Source organism: Taurulus bubalis, assembly GCF_910589615.1.
Source record: "Taurulus bubalis genome assembly, chromosome: 6".
Taxonomy (NCBI): domain Eukaryota; kingdom Metazoa; phylum Chordata; class Actinopteri; order Perciformes; family Cottidae; genus Taurulus; species Taurulus bubalis.
In genome coordinates, this window is record NC_136594.1 from 9,990,388 (window position 1) to 10,016,672 (window position 26,285).

Below are 26,285 nucleotides of genomic sequence, written 5' to 3' on the forward strand. Positions count from 1 at the left end.
TTTATGCATAAAGGTTCTGAGCCTGCCACTGCCACTAAAATGTACGTTCCTACCAAACATCTTTTTTTCAAACAATATATATATATATATATATATATATATTTTTATATATATATACTATTATATTGTTTTGGAATTTATTTCAAGTGGTCCAGACAAGCCAGAGTGTGTAAACTCAGTTTAGGCTTCCCTTGTGATGCTGGCCAGCTCTATATAAACAAGGCCTCCAGTGGAGTCTTATTGATTGAGTCAGTCCTTCACTTGCAAAATGTGCAAGTACTGCTGAGTCACTCCTCGTTCTGAGTCATTCATCCCTAATGTAAAATCAGGATTGTCGCCATCACTTCGAAAGCTGGCATCCCCCATTATTACAGTCGCATGTTCTAAAATCTGTCCTCAGTGAAAACTAGCCAGCGCTATATTTATCTCACCCGTCCAGCTTTATATAGGTCAAGAATCCCATCTACACTTCCACTTCTACACTTCAAGGCTGCAGCGTTCATGTTGTCTGTGTAAGATCCTGCCACTTAGTTTTCTCTGACCAGTCCCATTCCACAGGCAAAGTACAGTTTTATGGACTCATGAAGTTAATCATCTGTGGGCAAAATCCAGTGCAAACAGCAAAAAAACGTAATTCAAGTTCTGTATATTTTTAGTTTCCTCCAGTAAAAAAAAAAAAAGCCCTTGTGAGGGGAAAAGCCAACGCTGTTTTGTGGCTGTCAGGTGTTTCCCTCTGTGAGGCTTCCTACAGAGAAAACTGCCTGACGGCCACAGAAGTATTGCTGCTTTGAAGTTTTTTGATGAACTTTTCCCACCCACAGGCTGTTAAATCCACACCTTTGAAAATGTATTGCACTTGTCCTTCCTTTGGCGTCAGTGTGTGAGTATTGCCTTCTTTAAGTTCACAAGGCGGCAGAAAGAAGACATTTGCTTGGTCACTTTTACTCTTCTACTTAGTTCAAGTCCTCTCCTCAACTTCCCAGGGTGTGCTCTGTTCCAAGGCTTGTATTTAGAAGGAGAAAACAACTATTGAATATCATCTATGGCATCTTACAATTTAACTGCTCATTTCTCCAAGCAAAAAAGATCACAAATAACAACCTTCACCATCTGTTTCTGTCTTCTATTTAAAGTAGCAGGGGAAAATGCTAATAATGGTTATTGTGATACAATGGAAAACCGCAAACAATGGTCCTCATGTTTCTGCTTCATAGCAACACACACTTATGTCCAGTTCATCCACCGGGCTGAAAGTGTATTCAATCATAATGATTTCCTTTTTGTGTGGTGGTTTAGGTGTGAATCGTACTTGTAAAGCTAAAATTCAACATAATCCTGACAATTTTAAGCCAAAATTTGCAGACACTTTCCTCAAGGGCCTTATGGATATCTGTTTCTCGTTGAAATGAAGAATGCACTCGTCCTGTTGTAAGAGTTGACAGATTGCTTGTCAGAACTGGAATATAAACCGTAATATAGAGAAACCTCTAATAAAATGTTGAGTTTCTCCTTATGTGTCTGTTGTTTTTGAATATCCAGTGTATTTTCATTCCAAGGACTAAATTGGTTCGACATAAATTCACAACTCAATGACCCTTTAAATGTTTTAACTGAACCACATCATGTTTGGGGTAATCCTTGGGAGATAACGTACTATTAATGTTCTCTCAAATTGTCTCAATAAACAATGTTTTTATTCCTGAGAAGAAGTAAATGTAAGATATGTCATGAAGTCGGAGACTTGTATTTTACGGAAATGATTTATTGACTCTTGTTTGAGCAGTTGCCGTATGGTACCAAGGAAACACATTTAACGCATAAGGCTCATACATCAGGAGCCTCTCAGACCAGCAGGGCACAGATGAGCTGTTTAAAACAAAGTGCACTGCATCTTTCTACATTGGACCTGTGATAACCTGGCGACCTGTCCAGGGTGAACAATGCCTTCGCCCAATGTCAACTGGGATCGGCTCCATCGCCCTGCGATCTTAAGGATAAGCGGTTTGGATAATGGAATCCTTCTACATTGGAAAATGTGTTTGTAAATTGCAAGCAAAGCTTTCAAAATAAAATAACTGTTAAATGTAACTTATAACTGATAACCAATTATTGTTTTAACTGTGCCAAATTATTAGCAGCCATTTTAAGCACATTATTTGTGTCACTTTAACAAAGCTGTCTGATTAACTGTTGTCATAAAAGAGATCCTGAGCCAATTAGATTAAAAAAACAACAAAAAAAACGATCGCTTGCAGGCAAAGTACAATCTGCAGATTTGTTTCCGTGCCAACTCTAACAGACGGAAAGAGATGGTTGGAGGAGGGGGAGGGAAGGTTTAGACGAGCTTCTTTTTCATCCACAGCTCTCGAGACAGAACCTTTAAACTTAATTCAGGGTCAGTTAGTAATAGTATGCATACTAAAAGACTGTAGTTTGCAAAATAAGAACATTTGAGTCATTGCAGATCAGTCATTCTGCCAGGAAGTTAACGTCTTTGCGATCCCATCGCTCGGATGAGCTGCTGAAGAATACTCTTCCTCACATACAATAATGTAAAAAGATTTATTTGAACAGGTGCTGAGTTTCAGTTTGGCGTCATATCAAAAGAATAACAATATATCTCTCAAAGGCATAGATTAATTTTCTTAAAGCAATTCTAACAAAGTCTCCTCTGTTTAAATGACGAGTTTCATTAGTGGATTGAGGCAGAGCAATCTAAAGAGTAGAGGGCCACTTTAACCTCAAAGGTTTGCATAGGGATGGCTATCACTGAATATGACGCATGTTAATCTCCATTTCCTCGATTATGTGTGGGCCACTGTCAGTACAAACAGTTTGTTCAAAGTCAGGGTGACTTTCTTTTACCGTGCACAAGACCTCTGTTGCACAGAGAAACAGAGGGAGAGAGAGAGAGATGATGAGGAATGGGGGGAAACAGAAAGATGAACAGAGGAGTAAACACGGAGACAGGTGTCTGGCAAGGGACAATGATTAGATTTATAAACCAAGCAATGTTATTTTCTCCGCTCGGGGACTTCTGTAAGACATTAAGCGCTAACTGAAGCTCCCAGCGCCCCACTGCAGAGACACTTGTCCCCCCTTCTCCCTCCTTGGAAACCCAATCCTCCTTTCTTGTATTCCCTCAAATTCCTCCCTGCCTCTCAGCTCAGCATCTCTTCTTCCCTCTCCTCTTTTCCCCATGGCGCGATTATATTTGCTCCCTCACGGCCGACCAAGATGGATCGGCCTTGAAAGCATCCTTTCTGCTTCCATCACCTTCCTTGTGTTTTCTCCTCCTCAGTCAGCGGTGTGTCTCTCCAGACCACTGGCTGGCATATAATTCATTGTGCAATTCACTTCCAGCTGGAGTGGAACTGAGCACATTAGAGATGGGTCTGCTAAGGTGATAAGACTTGCTTGTGCGATGCCCAGGGACCATTTTTCTTCATTTGGAAGCATCTGTCTTGCTGTCAATACTATAGATTTTCTATCAGCTCCTTAATTATGGCTCCATGATTGGGACCGTTACTGGTCGGGCTCCCTGATATGAACATTCTAGTATCAATTCTGTGTCTGTCAGGGCACACAGCCTGGGTTATTAGACGGCCATTTGAACAGTTATACGAAATATTCCTTCCTTCCCCCTTTCAGCGTACAGCTGGAGCAGGATCGGCTTTATTCAGCTTGCATACTCCTGCGAAATCTGTCAGAAAAAGAAATCGCCGCAGTACAAGCATCCATGTCCTGATTGCAGCTTTATAACTTCTCAACCTGTTTGAGGCTCAAAATAAGCTTATTAGGTTTGGAGAGTTTGGAGGCCCAACATGGAGATGAATATTATTCAGGCCCATGGAGGGGGTAGTAGCTGGAGGAAAACATCATTTCACAGAACAGACGTTTTGCTCAACAGATTAAATGACGAGGCGAACGCAATGTAAATCTTTTTCTCTCTTCCTGTCTCCCTCTAGGTCATCTGATGGCGTGTGTGCAGCAGGAACAGTGGTGGTGAATCGTCTGAAGATGGGGGAGATGGAGGAGGTTGACGTAGATCACATCACCACCGAGATACCATCACACAAGGTAAAATAGCAGGGTGATGACACAAAGCAGGAGTCTCCAGGCTCCAGAGGCCCAGCACTAATGCCAGGATTAGACTGGCACTGCTCAAGTCCTCCAATGAGATTAAACAGACTTCAGCAAACCCTAATGGGGATTTAGAGGATGTGTGTGTGTGTGTGTGTGTGTGTGTGTGTGTGTGTGTGTGTGTGTGTGTGTGTGTGTGTGTGTGTGTAATGTCTGTGTCTGTGACTACGTTAGTTTTTTTTCTTTCTGTCATATATAGAATAGATTAAAGAGAGACTGATCAAATTAGCATCCTGACCCTCACACCCTGTTTGTGTGGGATTGGGTAGTCAGTCCTGCAGCCTTCCTTCATCTGACCAAGTGGCAGATGCTTCCCGAATGTGGCTTTCGTGCCGTCCCCACCCCCGTTTCCAGTCTAATCTCATACAATACATACCGATTAACTCGGTTCTGAAGTGACTTACATAATCAGGGGAGAGAAAGCGGACGAAAGAATATTCTACGACAAAAAAACGAAGATTGTGTCATCCGAATGGGGTGCCACTATACCAGAAATGAAGTTGTATGTACTCTGATTTCACTTAATTTTCTGTACATTCTTGATGTAGCCAGATTTGTTGAAATATTTGTCAAGTGCAGTTGTGTGCTGTAGATCCAGTCTGGTATTAAAAAGTAAAGAAGGAGCTTTTATGATGTTTATGATCTGTAAAGGGGAACATTCAGATTTTCTCTCAGCACAGCTCTGCAAGACAGCCCAGATACTTGTAGTGCTTGCATGCTTTTGATTTGTTGTTTTGTGTGTGTGTGTGTGTGTGTGTGTGTGTGTGTGTGTGTGTGTGTGTGTGTGTGTGTGTGTGTGTGTGTGTGTGTGTGTGTGTGTATGAATCACTGTCTTATATAATTGACCAAGGGCTTCTACATGGCTGACTGGCTTTCGGTTCTGCCAACCCCTGTTGCTGGTGCAGGGAGGTTCCCTGCTAGGCTCCAGAGTGTCACTGACAATCTGCCCACGTCGCCTTGATGAGTGTGTGTGTGTGTGTGTGTGCGTGTGTGTCTGTGTGTTGTCACAGCACATTTCCCCTTGTGTGTTGTTACTTGTAGAAGATGAGGGCAGGAAAGAGGGAAGGGATATGACAAGCAAGACTCACTTGTGGGGAAGGTCTTGTTCAGTTACCTTAATTGTGTGTGTGTGTGTGTGTGTGTGTGTGTGTGTGTGTGTGTGTGTGTGTGTGTGTGTGTGTGTGCGCACGTGCGTGTGTGTGTGTGTGTGTGTGTCAGGGTTGGAGGCACTTGTTTGATCGTTTCCTGTCATTGTTTGAGTGCTGCCTCTCATGAATATCCCACTGACCACACAAAATCAGCTGAAACAAGAAAGAGGCTGCAGTCACCTTTGATCTGATCTCTTTACATATTTTAGTCATCAAAGAGCCATTGAACACATGCTGCCTACAATTACATTGGGCCTCCTTTTCGCAGCTGTGGCTAATCGTTCATACATTTCATTGTCTGAGACTTGTATGCTTAATAAAAAATCCAGATTGTTTAGTTTTCGATGGACACATTTCATTTGCGTGTGTGTGCGTGTGTGTGTGTGTGTGTGTGTGTGTGTGTGTGTGTGTGTGTGTGTGTGTGTGTGTGTGTGTGTGAGCATGGGTGTTGGGTTGGATGTCTATTTTATTGAGGATCAGTTTCTAAGCTAGGAGAGGTGATAGATTGTTTCTAGCAGTCATTAAAGTCCTTTTCTGGGGACAGGTTGGTCTGTCTGGCTGTGTTAAATGGTTCATCAGACAGGGCATAGCTGACACACAGCGAGGGAAGAAAAAAATTGCTAGTTGTCACTATTGCTTTGATGAGGAGTCCCAGACTTAATGCATCAAGAGGCATTGAAGGTTTTCAGTATCAAAGTCCTCGTAGAGGTTGTGTAACCAGACGTTAACCTCCGGTTCAGCCGACTTAAAACCAACGTGGAAGTGCCTTAAAAACTCTTCTCTTCTCTCTACTATCCAGCAGGGGGCGATTCCACTAGAAGTCTATGAGAAAAGGACCCTACTTCTCACTTGATTTATTACCCCAGTAAACTTTGTAAACATGAGTTTATGGTCTCAATCGCTCAAGTCTTTTTCAATACAGCATGAAGTTTATGTTGTAAATTATGGTCCATTTAGAGTAAAATAGACCATAAAGCAGAGTTTGCTTTAGGGCAGGCTGCTTGTTGTGATTGGCATGTTGCTGCCGCTACCATTATGTTTCTATGGCACTCCTCTGCATTCGAAATATGGTAACTTCTGTTCATTGGTTGCAAAAAACAATAACGTGGCGATGGCCGTATTCCAAGATGGCGACGGTGAAATCGTCGAACTTAAGGCTTCAAAAACGGCGGTCCACAAACCAATGGGTGACGTCACAATGACTACGTCCAACCATATACAGTCTATGGTTCTAACATGGACACATTTGAGTTGTATGTGTAGCAAAGTGAAAAAATAGAAGGGTATAGTTTTACAAAAAATGTTGTATTAACTTCACGGTTTTATACTTAATAGCACCAACAATATCCTAAATTAAAATCAGACAACATCACAATAATATACTTAAGCAACAATAATTGGTGCAAGGAGTAGTTGAACAGCTACCTGCTTTAACATCAGGCGCAATTGTTAGCATGTCCGGCTAACTAGCTTACAAATTTGGCTCAAATGTCCACTTGGACTCAAGGATTAAACTGAAGTGATTTGACTGATTAGAATACAAAGGTCAAGGTCACTGTAATCTCACAAAACACATTTTTGGCCATTACTCAAGAATTCATATACTAATTATGACAATTACACACAAATGTCTAATAGGATAAAATAATGAAGTGATTACATTTTGGAAGATTGGTGGGCGGAGGCATACAAGTGCGAAGCGGTAGTTCTAGTTTCTAGATGGATCATTAACTTTTGAGGATGCTGAATATTTTCCCCGTTACACGCAGATGTGACTTCAGTCTTTGAGCACAATATCATGTCTGTAGTCGTTTAATGCACGCTCAAGATTTTACAAGAGTCACACTCAAAAGTCAACCAGAAAATAAGATCTAATAAATATTTTTTACCTTTGCTTGGGTTTGGAAAACTGCCCTTGTTTGCCAGTCTCCAAAACTAAAAATAAGATATTTCTAGTGAACATATATATATATATATATATATATATATATATATATATATATATATATATATATATATATATATATATATATGTAGTATGAGAAAGGATTTAATATCTAGATCTAAGATCTAATAGTTTTTTCTCTGGTAGGTTTACTGAAAGAACCACTTTACAGATAATGGGTATGTTGCCCAGGACACATTGTATTTGAAACATTTAAACGGTGCCATTCTCCATCTGTATTTGATCAAGTGAGGGTAAATCCAGAGCAGAGGAAACTGTTGTTTCTGTTTTGAATGATTATGATTTGGTAACCTGTGGTTATTCTTGACAAGCAGCATATTATACTGGCCATGTCGCTTTAATGAATGTGTTGTGCTCGGTGTCATTTGAAATGTACTAACGGAGGGTGAAACTAAACTAACTATTTGGTGAGTTGATACAAAGTGAAATGTGGATGGAGGTAGTAATACATTCTCAACCTGAAACCCATTTAGTGGAGTCACAGCAGTGGGTTTTCCTTCAGTCCGATTGCAGAAGTGCAACATACTTCAGAATTTGAACTCAAAAGTGAGCAGTGCGGCACCAGGGGAAACGTAGTCTTTGTAAATGTGCATAAAACACAGATTATTTAATTGAAATAAAATGGCATTATTGGAGTGATGCAAACAAAAGAAAAAAATACCATTTCACACATAAAAACCATCCATGCATCATATCTGTAGTTACTTTCAAAATGCAGTTATGTACTAATGTGTGCATGTTCAGTTAAATGGGTTTGGTCTCCATTGTGCATCATAGGTACTAGTTATGATGAAAACCCTCTTATTATAATCAATCTTCTCTGTTTCTCTCCTTCTGTTCTTTTCCATTTCAGTGTCCCTTGGTGTGTGAGTCTGCGTCCCATGCCTGCATCGACCGGGAAAATAACCCGCTGACAGGTCCAGGTATGATTTACATCTTAATCTCTTGTAATTTCACTATTCATTGCTGAATGATGTGCCAGTCAATGAAAAGAAATGAAAGAAACGTGTTCTCTAGTTTCCTTTTCTTTCTTTTCTTTTTTCTTTTCATTTTGCACTTACAATAGACAGATTGTTCAAACATACTATAATAGCCTCAAAGGAAGCCTTGAAATAATGTAACTAGATGTTATTGAAATTGTGCTAGTTAGCGTCTTACTTTATGCAAAAGTCCTTTAATATTGATATGTATCAAAGTGATGTTTTCCATTACCAAGAGCTCTGTGATATCATATTTGATTAAATATTTTGTATTTGTATTATTATTTTAAAAAAGGAGAATGAATAGTGGGAGACCACGAGTTGAACCCTCTTGGTTCCTTGTGGACTAACTGAAGACTAGCTCAGGATGCCATGCTAGCTGCTTATTAACACAGAAAGATATCGAGAGAATTGTTGAGAGAAAATGAAAGACATGTAGACAGAAAAGGTCACAAGTCCTGCTGTGTTGAAACTTCACAGCCCTTGTTCAGAGGACACTTTTCACACAAGTTGCACCCCATGCATTAATTTGTTCAACACATTAATTTTCTCTCTTATCCAAATTCCCACCACCTCCCTGAGCTTCCTAGCAGCCCCACGCCTGTTGTCATGGTGTCATTGTCGCTTACTGTTTCTACGGAGATTAGCAAGGGGACTGAAGCCATGTTTGTAGGTGCACATCTGCAGCCCGTCAAAACAATACCCTCCCTGCAGAACCCCGCCAGATTGAGTAATGCAATTTAGTCTTCCACTTTTATTACCTTTTCAAATTGTGCATGCAGAGAGCAGCGAGAGTGGGGAGCCCACACACCGCATGTCTCAGGAAGTCATTTTCTTAAGAGGTGTCGGAAAGGAAAACAGAAGCACCTGATTGGTGGTCAGATTAGTGCGGTGGCAGGGAGGAGTTCAGGGGATAATCTGCTTCTCTGACAGAGGTGGAAATCAGCAACTGTCGCTCTTCCGATTAAGGTCGTGCCTCCATCCTCTTCTCTCCATGTGGCCCTTGCTCCCCATTTATTTTTGTGATCCATTTCACTTTCTCTAATCCCCATGCCAACAATGTCTGAATATCCCATTTAATTTAGTTGCCGTTATGAATCCTTTCTGGGGTGATTCCAAGCTTAACCTTAATAATAATTAATTTCAGCTTCAACTTCGGCAGCGTAGAAAAATAATAATAAGCCTCTCTTTGGAATTTGGCAAACAGTTATTGTCCTTCGGAGAAGCTCTAATTGTCTGTATGTACCTGTGTTTGTAGTATATCCACACAATATTGTTTGCGTATTATGATCTAACAAACAAACAAAATTAGCATTTAAAACAATATATCTTCTAAATATTTGATAGAAATTTTGATGCTTAACATGTATTTAGTAGTAAACAAAGATATGCATATACGCAAAAACTATGACACACAACTATGAAACACCTTTGATGAATATGGTCAGAAGTGTCTTAAGATGTTCTCTGTTATGCTGTTATATGATTTTTAATTCCTACTATGCTCATCATGGTTGCTGTATGTGGCCATGATAGATGAACCTATGTATTAATGTGTTGTGTCTGTGGAGGTCAGGAAAATTATTGGCCGCCAAGGCATCAGCTCATAGAAATCCAGTTAATAAACAATAAACAAACTCTGGTTTAACTTCAGCCGTCTCTCCCCCATTTCGAGTCAGCCTAAACACTGTCATAAAAAAAAAAAATACATTTTTTATTATTTTGCATTGAGATATTTGCCCAAAATGAACAAGCATTTTTTAAACACAATTGAAGTAGCTGCTAAAACCAGCCAGTAATCACACTTCTTGACATTACATCATATAATAAAATCCTCTTGCAACATAAGAACTTCCACTGTCGTGCGCATTCTTAAACCAATCTGCATTGGAGAGCATTGCTGAAATTAAATACTCGAGGAAAAAGGACATTGCACAACCAGAAGTAATGACTCGCTCACTTGGACAGATGACTTTGGAAAAAGGACAACGTGAAGCCAGTGCAGTGTACAGTTCAGTGTGAAGGGTTTGGTAGGAAGAGCGTTCTCTGTGCTGTCAGCATGAGCAGAAGTGTGGCTCGCACTTTTGAGTTAAAGTGAAAACATTTTACTGGTGCCATGCATGTTTGACTGCCTAGAGCGAGATAGTAGAAGTTTTACCCCGGGTGCTTCAGCTTCGACTTATTGAGTGACTTCCTTTATGACTGCAGCTCTGGAAATGGAAAGGAGTGGTAAACACTGTTCAAGGCAGACAGCTTTCTTGCCCTTTGCTGCCTGCATGCAGATAAGAGCATTAGAGGTGTTTTTCGTTTCCAGCCTTTGATTGATGCTATTAGCCACTCTCTGCAAAAATGAAGAAGATGGGGCTGAATCGGAATAGGTTTTAATGGGAGAGTTAGCAAGCAAAGTTCCAGAGTGAGTTAACTCTCTGACCGACTGTTTTACAATAAACAAGCAATTCAAATGGGAATAGAAGAAAAACGATGAACAGGACCAGGTCTCACTGTTTCAGTCAGTATTCTAGTCTGCTGCTGAAGTAGAATGAGAGAAAGGGCCTTGGAAGATGATAAACACCTTATCTTTGGCAGACAGTTATTGATTATTTTATTTAATTTGTGCGTCATACCTCAGTCTCTGTCTGTAGCTTCCTTTAAGTTGCCAGTTGTCAAAGTTGCTTAGATCTTAGAATTTCAAAAGTTGAAATTATCTTTGATGAGATGATGAGAATGTGTTGTATTTCCTGCTGTGTTCAATGTACCTTTCTTACCCCCCACCTCTCCCGCCCCCCTTTGTCTCCCTCTCTCAGTGTTCAAGAACCCAATATGCAAGGTGTACAGATTTCAAACAGCGGACAGCAAGTGGATGCTTGTGCGAGAACAAATGGAGGAGTGCACGTTGTCCTTTAGCATCCCCAAGCAGCTGCTCTCGCTGTATATTCAGGAGGACATGAGCAGGTAAGTCCCTCTGAGTTCATACTGTTGATCCAGTTGATGTCACTGCCAGCTTTCTTGTTGCATCAGAAAGCCCATTTCCTTGTTTGCATCAACTAACTAGCCAATGAAGAACAATCAAAAGTTCAAAGTAAAACTCCAACCAGGTGTTACCTCATAATGTGTACAGTAAGTGTGTGTAGTTTCTAGATCGTCGTTCCCGACCCAGTTCATCCTAAGTGGTTGTTTAAAAGTTCCACCTGTATTCGGAGAGCAGTGAATTATTCAGATCCATTTAACACTTCAAACGAGGCTGCTATGCCCATGTATCCAGAACACGGCGAACATTGTCTCTGTCAAACACACGCTCATGCTTCTTCTGGTCCTCCCATGAAGCATTGCAAGAAGGCTCTTTGAACATCCTGCCACAGGTGCTGAATAGGACAAAAAACATTGAAGTTTGAGGCCTTGAGATTTCAGTCCTGGTTAATTCTGTGACACAGGTGCAGGTTTATACTACAGGTCCATTAATTATGAGGACAGCAAACATTCCTCGATCAGCCATTGTGTCAGAAATACAACAGAAAAGCAATTGATGTATTGGAGGCTGGCTGTCGCTCTCCAGCTTCCAACCTGGCCATGCTGCACGTCATGGATTCTTGGGTGGTGGGGTTATCAAGAATAGTGGTAGGGGTGAGAAGCCCTTTCTGTTCAACCTTCTTTTCTCCTGTTTTCTGCTAAGGAGATAGGTAAGACACCTGGGCTAGGGAAGTTAGGCTACTTGCACAGATTGTTTTGTTTGTTGTTTTGGGCCAGGCTCACTCTGAAGATAATTTATTATACCCAGTTCACAATAAATACAAATTGTGAACTATAACACTGCAGCATTGGTCCTTATTTGGGAGGTGGGGAGAAGAGGAGACCCATACAATGCCAGGTTCAAGTAAAGTCGTTTTCCTGGCTGAGGAGCCTGCAACCCTTTTACCTAACAGCTCACGGTAGCGTGTCCTTCTTGTTCCATTACACCCCCTGGAATATAAAACTGCTACATTATCAAAAAGATTATTGTTTTTTAGGATTTAGAAATCAGTGAATAAATGTGTTTCAGCACATATGAAACTCAATCAAAACAGAGCTCAATGAAATAACTGCAATTAAAGTCCAGTCCAGTTGATAGTCTGTGAGCATGAGGACAGGTGGGTGATGTTTCACCACTCTCTGGTGTGCCCCTGTAATAAGATCCCGTGGTCCCGTCCCTCAGGCTCGACCCGTGTTTGTCAAGGCCGATCATTCCTCAACTAGCCTGTTGTCCATGGCAACCCCTTCTTATATATAACACACAAAGGCGTCCGTACATACACGCACACACACAGCTTCAGATGATTTATCTATACCCCCTTTAAAAAAAAAAAAAATTAAGAGGCGAAGTCCCACCCCTTTAGATGGACTACAATAGGACCATGATCCCATATGAATTGTGCAAAGAATTACACATATGATGTTTGTCAATTCAAAAGATAGTCCTCACATCGCTTCTCTATAGGCATAAAAAGATGCAATTAGAGACGTTGACGAATCGTTCGTGGGAGAATAGCTTGATTTGTAATCATAGTGTGCACCAAACGAATCATGCACAGTTCAAGGACAAAATCCCATGCTAAAACCTACACTCAATTGTGTTTAAACCCTACACCACACACATGCACATAGAAATAATCACACAGCCATTATCGACCGATTGACAAGCTTTGTTCTCAGTTTACCTGTCTAACAGACAATGTGGTCACATTCCTAGACCCTGGTTCCCACTTTCCCAGTATCTCCTACCCTACTTTCTGTTTTAAATAGAAGATGATCTGCTCTGAAAACTGATCATTTGAATCACAAATAAATGTAGAGGACAATTATAGAATATTTATTAAATCTCTTATCTGTACAATGCAGCTCATGAGCACACAGCAGGCTTCAAACCATGACTACCATATAGAATGTTTGTTCATTAATAGGCATGTGTACCGTATCTTCAGCTCGGTCGCTTAAGCACCTCTCCTATAATCCTCTTTAAATGTTGTCTTTCTCCACGGTGCCTCTCCATTTAGCCGATTCTGTCAGCCAGCCTCACACTGCTGCCTGCTCTCCGTGTTTTTTAATGATTCCGTTAGTGCTGCAAAGTTGTGAGTGCAGCGGCGGATGGTGGATGGCTTAGTTTGCTTCACCACTCTGTGATAATCTTGGATATTTCTTCCTGGTGTTTGTCGGCTTTGATGTCTCCAGTCATGTATTAATCTAACACAGAGTTGGCTGATTGTTCTTCTTACCTACAGTGATGATGCTGAGACTCCTTGTGTTTGTGTGTGTGGTTGTGAAGATAATGAATGCATGTATAGTAAAGCGTCAGTGTGTGGGTGTCGATTTAACCCTGTTCATTAAGAGCTGTCTGGATTCTGATTAATGGAAAAAGGAATCATGCGCCCCTTTCCTGTTAATAAATAAGTACTGTGATAGTGTATCAAGATCATATAGGTGACGTGTTGAAATCCGGCTTCATTATTTCCAATTGTTCGGTACATTCATCAGTATTAATGACATCAGTGCTTGTTGGATGGGCCTGTTTTCAGTTGGTTATTTTTCCAGAAAGAGCTGCAGTGTTGGTAAAGAAGTGTTTTTTTTTATTACTTTCAAGCAGGTTTTATTGACTCCACACACAAAGTAAATACAAATAAAAATGGCACGATAATGCACCATGAAATGCAGGTGCCTCAATGACAGTAAATGTGTTTTGTTGTCCAAGTCATCTATCGATTTGGAGACATAGTTCTACTTGATTATTATCCATCTTTTCTAGTACCTGCCTAACTGATAAATGACTAAGCAGTGTCAGCTACAGTATGTCTTTTAATCAAAACTTAATCATTGTTGTATAGACTTTTTAAATTCTTAATAATTATATCCCCCTGTTTTCTGTCCACCAGATTTTATTTGTTCTCCATTAAGTTATTTATTATCTCCTCCAGGAGCTAATGAGATCAGGTGTGTGTGTGTGTGTGTGTGTGTGTGTGTGTGTGTGTGTGTGTGTGTGTGTGTGTGTGTGTGCGTCCGTCCGTGTCCACAGCTAATCCGCATACTGCCGCACCTTTTATTGCCTGTTGGATACTGCCAGAGACACAGTTATTCCGAATCTTTTCATTCGGCATCAACCTCATATTACACGTGGATCGTGTAAAAAGTAGACTTGAAGCCGAACATAACACTTCAAGTTGCAGTTACGCCCGCGAGACAAAGCTGCGGCGTGCTCCTGCACAAAGCTGGTGCAGGCATCTGCAGATAGAAATGAAAGCGTCTCTGTTGTGTGAGACGTACGAATGAAAAACCCTTCTGATAGTCGTTGCAGACACATTTGCCTGAGATCGAATGCACCTTTTGTAGTTATCTCAGACTTTTAAGGCCTTTTTCTTTCTCTCTCTCTACTTAAGTAGAACAAGCTAAATATATATATATATATATATATATATATATGTATATATATATATATATATATATATATATATATATATATATGTGTATATGTATATACATATGTATGTATACAGATACACACACATATGTACATATGTATACAAATGTAAATACGAATGTACATATGTAATGTATAATGTCAACAAACCCTAAACATTAACAAATAAATCATGAACAAATTTACTAAATATCATCAGTAAACAACAGGAAAGTTTACAGTAGAGTATAACTGCAGTATCTTAATAATGATAAATTCAACACAATAGATTGCCTCGTGTAATTGTACAGTACAGCATTTACTAATTGGGTCATTTGGACCGTGTAAAATATTAATTTGTAATTTTAACTTGTAATTAGACACTACTGTACAATATTAAATATTACATTCACAATTTGTTTTCCCACTCGGACCTTTTAGCCAAGAAAAAAAAAAATCTCAGATATGTTCTTACATTTTTATTGGAGCACTTTTTAAAAATGTATGGTGTTCGATGTAACACAAAAAACCTGAGTGATGTTGTGACCTTTTTTTTTACATGCATATAGTTAATCAGTAACTCTTGCTCTTATCGCACCTTTCCCCAATCACACCTTTACTCTTTCCAGACAATAGACCACTGATTAAGGAGGTGATACCGTATCTCTCCACTCACTGCCTTATCACCCTCATTTAGCAAGCAGATATGTTTCCCTATTATTTTATTCATTACCTATCATTTAGGCTGAGATCGTCCACCCTGACCTTCACTCCAGACTTTCTTTCCGAAAATAACAGATCTCTCAGGAGACAATAGTCCACTTTGTCACTGTGATCCACGATTAGCAGTGTATACAGGTATAGTTAGAGGTTAAGGTAATTGTGAATAGTTGCAATCTCTTCCAAAGGAATGGTAAGGATCTAGTGCCTTGTAATAGTTGCGATATAAACCACTGAGAACATCAATCCTTGATTGGTTAAAATTGCCCAGTTATTAGGGGTCACTTCAACTGAACTGAGCTGGATACAATGGCCCAATCCCAATACACACCTTGTCCTCACTTAGCTCTAGCCCTGCGTCCCAATTTGGCCCAATCTACTCCTCACTAGCTGGGAAATCTACTTCAATGCTGTTGCACTTTAACGTGCATCAATCAAAGACATATGATGTTTGTTTGTTTCATAATCTTAATAGTTGGAGTTTCCCTTTTTAAGAACTGAGACTATTTCCCCCCTTTGTTTTCACTCTCATTTCCAAAAATGTGAATCTCATTTCTGAGACGTTTGAACAAAACAGCTTTTGAATAAACCTGTTTATTCATCATTGGCCTCTGTTTATTAAATTCCTCTACAATTAAGAATGGTTTCAAGCAATATTTCTACACCAAACGTGAAAAATATGTGTCCTTTGAATAACCTAAAGTCACACACATGCCTGTGCTGCTGCCCATGGTACTGTAAACTTACTTTGCTCCTGGTAATCTGAAACGTACTTTCAGCCTCCTGTCTATCTTTCTATGCCATGAGCACAACTTACTTCCAGCCACCTGCAGAGCGTGTTGGCAGAGCGTGTTGGCAGAGTTGCCCAGGATGTAGCGCCTCACTGCCTAGAGGTTGTTTCCAGCTGCTGGTTTGTTTAGACCTAGATAGAGGCGAGGGACGAGGATAATGTCTATGTCTGTCTAATGTCCTACGTCTGTGATCTATCCCCAACATTTTTTTGTTTCAGTTACCTCTAGTGGTATCAACCGATGCAGATAATTACTGGCTTTTTAAAGCATATATTGATATCTATATTTAGGAGGGGAAAAAACAGATGAATTTTTCCTAGATACATACTAAGCAAGACATTTACAAGTTTTAAATCAGTACTCTCCGGTTGCCAACTATGGAGACGCTGTTCCTGAATTACCTTAAACCTATTTTGACTTACAGTTCTACACTCCCCACAAGGAAACATCAAGCTAAGCACAGCAGGGAGTGAAATGCTAACAACAGCGGCAGCAGCAGTACCAGCAAGTAACGGAACAGCTTTCTGGTAAACGGTGTGACAGCAAACATGCAGCAAAAGAGTGAGCAGAGCACTGACGGCTTAAGTAGAGCGCCATGATTAAAAGGGTGTGTTTGATATATGATGCAGTGAGGAGACTGTGCCAGGTGAGTGAAGCGGAGGACTCGAGTTGGGCTGCCTGAACCTGCTCGCAGGCATCGCTTTGTTAAGCTTGTCGGCCAATATATCAGTCTCGCTGTAGCGCCAACAGTGTTTCGAGAAGTGACATTTATTAACTTTTTTTGGGGGGTTGAATTTAAAATTATAACCATAACATGTCTTTTCAGAAACAATGTGTCTGGATAATGAGCAGGCCTCGCTGTAAACTGTTTTTATTGGAACTACATTCTAACATAGAAATGATTAAAGGCATGGCTTTAGATCTCACGAGAAATATAGGAAAAAAATATGTTTTGTTTTTCGAGTTGTAATTTGGCTGAAACCCACTCTTGAAAAACTTGTGGGTTTGATCATTCATATAATACATACTGTATGACCTTGACTCACTCTGTCTCTCTCTCTCTCTTTGGCACTATTTCTATCATGCTCTGCTGTGTATTGAAGTACTTCAAAGTAATCTAAAAATAACTTACTTACCTGGAGGAGACCAGGAAATAGTCTGGAGAGGCTATCAGCGCCTTGAGCTTTGTTGTAATAGTTGAACTATACAACAAAGAAATAACTGCTACATTATGCATTCAAGCAATTATGCCTGGTTTTAACAATAAGTTGAACCAATGAGCATGCAGCCTTTTATTTTTAGATATACTTTATACAAAATGCATGAGGTATAATCTCTGAAAATTGGGCTCGTTATCATGAAAGCAATGCATATGACCATGTATTTGTTATCCTGAATACAATGTTGAACCTCCTTCAAGCTCTAATTTATATAACACCAATGCAATTTACTTTTCAATGGGTGCTGGAGGGCAGGTTTCTGAATGATATCTGTCCATCTGATTTGCCTTTCAGATGCAAATAATGAGCCAGTGAAAGAGGCTGTACTTCCTACGAGACAATCAGCCACACGCACACACACACACACACACACACACACACACACACACACACACACACACACACACACACACTCGGGCACAGCCACTGTATATTCCTAAAGAAGGAGCACACATGATTTTGGCCTTAGGCTGCAGACTCAACTAGATGAAGGACAGTCAACCCATCGCTCCAGTGACACCAGTAAAGACTGGATGGGTTTCTTTTATTCGTGATGGTTAAAGAATGGCAGAAGCGAGGGAGGAATTTGATAGGGCAGAGTGGATAAGTGGGCAGCAGCTACTAGCCTCAGGTCCAGAGATGTGTTTATCCGGCTCAGCACAGGGTGCTCCAGGCCGCTACTCTGTGTACATGTGTGTCTGGGCCAGTATTTGTAAGCCTGTGTCTGCGTTTTACCATAATTGTTAAGTATTACAATAATACCCAATACTTTTTTCTCTCTTAAATTGAATAGTGTTATGTCTATTGTCAATGTTCTTAAACAAAAGTGTAGCTAAGCAGAAGGAGCCAAAATGTGTGGACGTCATTTCTTTCATGATTTGTTTGAAAGCCATTAAAACCCACAAATGTCCTAATCAATCTGTGTTTATTTGTAGGGTGCAAGACCTGAGAGAGCTGGGGGAGCTTTCTCCTCACTGGGACAACTTAAGAAAAGAGGTGATGACACGATACGGAGGAATCGTCAGCTCCTTCCAGGAGACTTTGGCTGAACTGGACAAGATTACTGGTATGACTGCACCTGCTGCTACGTTTTCCATTCATACCTGTGTCCACACATGCATTCATGCACGTTCTGCATACAAAGGTTTCTCTCTAAATCATACAAACTCACTTGGTTATAAATTAGTTCCAAGATGTGTCCTTGATTGCATTGCTTTATTGACCCACCTTTGTTCAGGTATGATTAACCAGGTTTTATGAAAATATATTTCTTCTCTTCTATCATTGTTTATCCTTGGATGTGAAGTATTGACAACATTTTGTATTTCTCCAAAGTTATGAAATGCAACATTGTGCATACTGGTTTACTGTAGAGTAGAGCAACTGCCTTAGGTTTGCAGGTGGCACTGCATACATTATCAGTCAACCAACATTTTCTCTTTCCAGTCAAATAAAAAAAACAGGAGAAAGTTGTCTATTACTGTATTGTGTGGTCCCTAAATATAGAGACATTTTGGGAGTAATTAAAGGAGTGGGATTTTTAATGCTTGTAATCTGGCCCTGACCCATCTGTAGAGTCTGGGTGATTTGTGTAAATGAAAAGCCCAGTCAGAGTTTGATTCATTTATCTACTTGCTGTCAAAGGGTTTCCATAGCAACAGAGGTCTCATCAGGGGCAATTGAAATGCGTGTGCCCATGTGCCCCTCTGTGTTTTGTTAAAGTAAATGTTTGCAGTGCACATAAAAACGGATGCAAATCTGTGCCATGTGCAAACATGACACGAGTCTTGAATCTCATTTACAAATATTTTGTGTTCTACTTGGTATGCAAATAATATTGCACACTTTTTGGAAATGTTTTACATAATAAAATGAATCCACACAGTTAGCTCTGATGTGAGCACAGAAAGTAATTAGGCTACCTCTGACAATTAACTAAGAAACATTGGACATGCGATCAAGGCACAGAATGCGAGTGTGCTGTTTAAATTGTATTTAGAAAGAGAAATGTAGCAGACTTATTTGCTTTGTTTAGTTCCATTACTTAAAAGCAGGATGAAATACTTACTACATATAAACATACATATTATACTATACTTTGTTTATAAACACATTATACATGTTAGAATATAATTGCAAAATATGTCTACAGGCTGAACTAAATAGTACTGAATCGTGGAGTTAGACCATTAAACTGTTTTTCACCATGTATGTGTTCAAGTGCTTTTCGGCGGGCCTGAATCATGGCTCGAGGACGCACTTGAGCCATACTTAGTACAACCCCTTCACAATGCTATTTCACTGGTTCACTGGCTAGCTAAAAGCTAACATGTCATGTAATCAAACCTCACCTATTAGTGGCCGTGGTTTCAGAGCCTTCAGCAGACACGTTTCAGAGCAGGGAATGCTGCTTTTTTTCTCTACGATTTTGAAACCTAATTTTTTATTCCTGACTATTTTTTGGCAGGTATATAAATTGGGCTGGGTGGTCAATAACACAAACTCGGAACACATCTTTAGTTTTGCTTTCCCCAGACTTTAAATTATTACTGATGTACAAATTACAGGAATAACAAAACAGACATTAAAACGCTCATCAATCACTCTGGATTTGTTTCTTTCCCTCTCCATAAGCGCTCCCTATGCATATTTTAGTTTCTTATGGCTATAGGTCCATTATGGCTGCTGATAAATTTAACTCTGGTTTACTCTCATCTTCATAATGAGATATTTGTCACTGCTTCATTTGCTTTGCCCAGTTGATAAGAGACGATGGGGGCTAAGTCTCTGCACTCCCTGCCTGAGCTCTGAGGGAGGGAGTTGAGGCCGTGGCGAGCGGATAATGTGGCATTGGTCTATATTATTCCTGACAAGTCCCTTGTGTGGCACAGATGCTGCAATACACAAAGGCACCCCTGTCACATTTACTGCTGTAATTCTGTTCTGCATTAACTTAACAGGAAGACAGACATGGCTAAACAAGTTGGATAGGCAAGCTGTTTTAAATTAATTATTGATAAGTAAAATAATTAGATAATGCCGAAGGTACAGACATAAAAATACTTTGTGGTATGGAGACGGTTTGAGTGTGAAGACCAGAGGGTGAGCAAAGACAGGGGAGGGATGGAAGAAATGTATGGAAAACCGATCATATTTTGTGGCAATGCCACCGTCTTTAAATAATAATTCATAATTGAAGAGTGAATGCCAGATATAGAGAGCTCCCACTGTATGAAGTTTATATTTTCTACATGTTTAATTATGTTATCGAAATAGTTGGGTATTGCATTGGTTTGTATGTGGCTTTAAGGGTTCATGGCCTTAAATATGATTATGTATGCAGTTATATTATGTTGAGACAAATGTGCATATCATTTAAGGTTAATTAAGTATGATGGATATTCATGTTCTTTGTTTGTAAGAACAGAAATGAAATTAGAGAAACTGCAGGCAGAGGAAGAAGAGAAACAGTCTTTTGGGAGGTGGCAGTAGAGTCCTCATGTTTGGGTTCCATTTGATACATTTTTAATGACGAGCTGACCTCAGCAAACACTTTGGATGCTCTAATAACTCTACTCCATTCATACATGAATCATCCCTACTTTCATTGTTTACCAGCCGGGGAATTAAAGGCATAATCCCATTAGCGTGGTGTTTGTTGGACCTCCAATGCCGCCGGCACTTCTCTGCACAAATGTGTCAGTCACTCTTAAACTCCATTTATGGGATGACTTCAGCTTAAGGCCCAAACCTATGTATTGTAGATTTAGGCTCATTCTTTACTTTCTCTCTTTAATATCTGTATGAGAACAGTAGTCTCTTCTGTCTGTTGCCTCAAGGTAAAGATGTTCAGCTGTGGAACACAGACATTTTCTGTTTTGCAGATTACTACAGACAACATAAGAAAATAGCAATAACAATGAAGAGCCCCTAAAAGTAATGACCAAAATGTTAAAAGATATTAATTGGATCCAAGTTATATATACAATTAAAATAACAGTCAGACATGACTCCCTTGTCCAATTCACACTTCTCTCAGGCAGATTCCACTTCTCACACAGCGTGTGTCCAACCCTCCTCTGTCTACAACATATCTAACTGTGGATTGATTAAAAAAGCCAGCTGTGCTCTCAGCGCCACAGGACCATCGAGATGAAACCCTTAACATGCTACCGACCTACATTGATCTGACAGAGCTCACTTACAAGATGGTGTTGCTGCAGTTTGTGATCTTGTTATTTTCTTCTTCTCAGCTTGTTCTCAGGCTCACAGACAGACATTTCTAAAAGCATAGGATATAGGTTGCTCATCTGCTGAAGGATTCAAAGACAAGAAAGATTAAAAGAAGACATAGATGTTGAACAGATGTTGGTCAGTATTTCTGGCATCCAGCCCTTCTGTCCCATAGCCAGCCCACCTGGGCAAACAGATGGGGATCAGATACGGCTAATTCATCCAACCTACAACGGTCACCAGCTTCATTAGCCTTGTCCCCAGAGCTCTCCAGGAGACAGGGAGAGTCCACTGAGCAGGAACGACAGCTTAGCCATTGACTTGGATGTTAGCCTTTGGAAACGGCTCCTCCTCCTGTAGCACAGAAATGGGTTGGTGTACACTGAGGAACGCAGTTCAGTTCGGTCTGGGTGAAGACATGTGCACAGATAGGTCGAGAGCTTTTATTGGCCTCGGTGTTGGTCTGTTCTCCAAAATATCTCAGCAACTATTGGATGGATTTTAAATGTTTTACAGACATTCATGTTCTCCAGAGGATGTAGCCTACTGACTTTGGGGATCATCTGACTTTTACTTTTAGCACCACCTATTGACTTAAAAAAAAGTTTGTATTATTATTTGATGGATGGAATTTCTTTGAAAATTGCTTTATATATTAAAGATCAATTCTAATAACTTTAATGATCCAACATTTTATTTAGCGGCATCATCTGGTCAAATTGTATATTTTGTTTCATTGCCAAGCTAATGCAATTGCCCTCAGTCTCAGCCGTACTTGTATACGTTAGCATGCTCAACATTCATATCTTTTATTTATTTAAGTGTACAAGGGCATTGGAATTCTTGAGTGGATCATTCAGTCAAGTAAAACAATATGATAAATACATTCAAAATGTGCAAATTATAACAAATATAAAGAGATACACACAATTGACAAATAAGGAATATGTACCTATGCTCAACCAAGAGTGTTTTGTCAATGTTCTCGGCTGCACATTTCTACACGTGGAGCTTATGTTTTGCTCTTCACTATATTTAAACAGACAGATTGGTTAAAAATGGCATCTGTTTACATTTGCACTTTGGTAAGTAGCAACAAATCTGTTAACACCTTAGGAAGAAGACATGATTGATTTTCAGTGCCAGAGAATAATAAGTCACATCGCTGTCAGCTCCCGCTGAGTCATATATCCATTTCTGAGAGGCAACACATTTCAGCTTGAGTGGGTCAGCAGTTTCAGCATTATATAGTGATGGAGGTGCAGTGGATTTGTTTTCATGTTTGCCCAGCCTGCCTAATGATGTTAAAAATCTGTGGCAGGTAACAGATTTTCCCATCTAGATTCTGTGTAAACATAAACCTTCTGAAGCGTTGATTGGTGCATACTGGTCTGTTGCCTCGAGAGTAATAATGAACGGGACTGAAAAGAGTGTGTACTGCGTAGTTCTGTTCGGCACATGTCAGTTAGAAGAGCTCGAAAAGTGTGGATACTAAGACGTTGTCATAATGCTGCAATTAATATACACTGTGATGTGCAGTATACAGGAACACACTGTTTGACTATCATATTTGGAAATAGTGGCAGGATTTTAGTAATTTACTCTACTTCATTGTTGACAAGATATACAGTATATGATTACATGACCAATATATCTTAATCTACAGTAGTAATACTGGGTCTATTCTGCTCTAATGCTAATATAGGTAGATAGATAGATAGATAGATAGATAGATAGATAGATAGATAGATAGATAGCACCAGATATTTACCTGCACTAATTCGCAATATTTGTTACATTACAATTTTAATTAACGAATCACATCATCATGTTCAACATGGATACCATCAATGTGCTCTATGATATTAACGATCAAATTTATTTTCCACACATGAGCTAAAAAAAAATTAGCACGCAATAGGGTTTTCCTGGTTTTGTAACTTGAGCTTTATTCCTTCGATAGAAACTTCTTAGAATTTTTAACTGAGCTCTGCTAGCAAACATCACAACTCTTCTAAGCTGTCTCTGTTCCTTGATTGTTCTTGAAAGCTTTGCCTCGTCTCAAAAGGCTAATCAACCCTATTTACATATTTGAGCAACATGGAGTGTCAGATTGTGTTTTTGAGCTTAAATGTAAGCCACTAACAAAGAGTATCATTTGTCAGAACATTTTAATTGGACATTCTAAGCAAAGTAGCGGCTGCAACGGGCATAAAATCCTCTGCTTAAAAGATTACACTGCTCATTAGAGGATGTTATAAGCAGTTGATTCAAATGAGCTACTTTTGAGATGCTTGTTGTTCTCTAATTGATACATTATCTGTCTGATATACATATATATGTGTGTTAAATGATCTTTCATGGGCATTTAAAAGTGAAATGGTTTGGAGGGTTAACTTAATTTTATTAACAACCCAGTGCCAAACCAAGAATAATTTGTAGTTAACTGTTTAAAAAAAGTGTTAATATTATCTTTGGGAGAAGGCCTAGGTAAATTGGGCTTTACTAATTTGAAAACTTGGCGGTGCTGTTCTTTGTTTTTGGGTAATGTCAAAGCATTGTTAAGCAACCGCTCACTCAATTTAATTTGGTGCTATGTATTCCCCTTTGTCACTCAGTTATATCTCAAGTCATTCAATTACACAAAGGTTTTTTTTTAATTGGAAAATCAAAGAGAAGATTTGAACATCAATCCAAATTAGTATCTAATGTTTGCTTATCTGTTGGTGTGCCTCACTTCATAAGCACATCAACAAGATAATAAAGAGAACAGCCATATAAAGCAGGCACGTTGGAAAGATCGTAGTTCCTCTGAAAGCAGACGATGAGCTATTAAGTGCAAGGGATGTTTATCTTTTAAATATCCACCATCCCAGTTATACTTCATGACAATGTGACATATACTTGTGTACTTTTTTTTTAGGTCGTTCATTCAAGCCAAGCTGCTGCAAAGCCCAGAAATCTCTGGAGTTCATCCCAATAAACCTGCACACCCAGAGGATGAGAGTGACGTGCCCCAGAAAAACAGGTATAATTACACTACTGCTTTAGACTTCTGTTGGACCTATTATTACACCTGGTGAAGGTAAGTCCAATATTCACACTCCTTCTGCCCTGTTTTTGCTGTCCATCAACTTCTGAATTAAATATTTGGCTTTTATGCTGCACTACATGTTCACCAGCTAGTCAATAACTGTGTCTATCTGTTGTTTGATGTGGAGCCGATTGAGTATAGTTATTTGTTTAGGGATCTTTTAAAAACAGTTGGCCACACAAACAGTGCTATGAGAGCACTGACACTGAACCAAAACAGTTAAGTTTAGCTGAAACAGAAACTCCATAAAACCAAACAGAAGCTGCAGATTTAGGTGATAATTATCTGTATGTGTATCACTTCAAGTGTAGTGTTTTTAAAGTTTAGTTGGTCAAATCTAAACTTGCACATGTAAGAAAGAAATAGTTTATGTGTACATTACAATGCACAAGAGATATGATAATTAATAAGGGATATTATTATGAAGGATATGTAATTGTATGCATATGAAGGTCACTGTTTTTATTACTGTTTAATGATTAATGTGTGAATGGATTTTAAAACAGCATTTGCATAATGCATATGGATGCCAGTGGACTGTTTAATTAGAAGGAAGTGTAGTTCCCCTATTCAGCTGAAGGCGAGGGAGCTGGACATTGAAACACCAGAAGTTGCGTGGAATCTACTCTTTTTCTGAGGAGAAGAAAAATAGCGCGCTCCTGAAAACAGTTTGACCAACAGACACACAGGGACTATGGAGAGGTGTTTAAGGGCGGGTAGAACTAAACCAATTGAAGGGTCTTAAGCTCCGTGAATGCCCGGTATAAACTAACACGTGCAAGACTGGAAGGAACTTCTCTTGGATCACAGAGGCGGCAGGAAACTGGGGAACAGACTGTGAATCTGTGGGAAAAGAGAGGGCCTCAAACGAAAATACATAAGCTGTTTTTGTCATCAACTTTTTTTTATTAAATATGTTTTAATTATAACTCATTGCATTCTGGACTTTCACTTCCCATGACCACCCGGGATTCTAAGAATACTTTACACAAGCGACCCCTTTCTCATTGTCATATTACTTGCCATTTTCCATTGTCATATCAAAGAAGTGTGTAAAGCCGCTTTAAAATGTAGAACAAACCTGCTCAGTCGCTGTTTGACCTGGAACTTTCAAACAGAAAAGGCAGCTATTGGGGAAAGGTTTCAAAAGCAAACTTTTCTTTAAGCTGCCCTGGTTGTTTTGTGTTTCTACGCCTGTGACTTTTTCACAGAGGGCTCTGACAGGGCGGTTCTAGTTCATCGTCCAGGTTGAAAGGTGAAAATTAACTTGGCCTGAGAAAGATAGACCAAACACTAATTAAGCCCTTTGCGTTTTTCCAGAGAGAAATACTGGGTTATCTCCTCTGCCGCTGCTCTCTAGCTGGCAGCGCCTGTTATTGCCCTGAAACTGTCTCTGTGTATTAGGGCGACTAACTGATGCCTCACTGCCTGTGAGTGGGCTCCATTTCGATGATTGATGGAGAAGTTGAAGACAGACAAACCTTGATCTGAACTGAAGACATCCAGAATGACAGATAAAATAAGCAAAATCAAGTCATCATACAATCCCAAAACTGTCTTGCACTGTCA

The 26,285-nt window shown here is 39.6% G+C and overlaps 1 protein-coding gene across 1 annotated transcript in view; it reads left to right on the forward strand.

Annotated features, from left to right (window-relative positions):
- The window catches only part of inpp4b (inositol polyphosphate-4-phosphatase type II B), a 127,101-nt gene that overhangs the window by 63,999 nt on the left and 36,817 nt on the right, over positions 1-26,285 (forward strand). Inside the window, exons 6-10 of the mRNA XM_079219485.1 lie at positions 3,969-4,080; positions 8,111-8,180; positions 11,042-11,189; positions 18,325-18,455; positions 24,546-24,650. Of these exons, the coding sequence (XP_079075611.1) occupies positions 3,969-4,080; positions 8,111-8,180; positions 11,042-11,189; positions 18,325-18,455; positions 24,546-24,650 (566 nt within the window). The remainder of the gene's footprint in view (positions 1-3,968; positions 4,081-8,110; positions 8,181-11,041; positions 11,190-18,324; positions 18,456-24,545; positions 24,651-26,285) is intronic.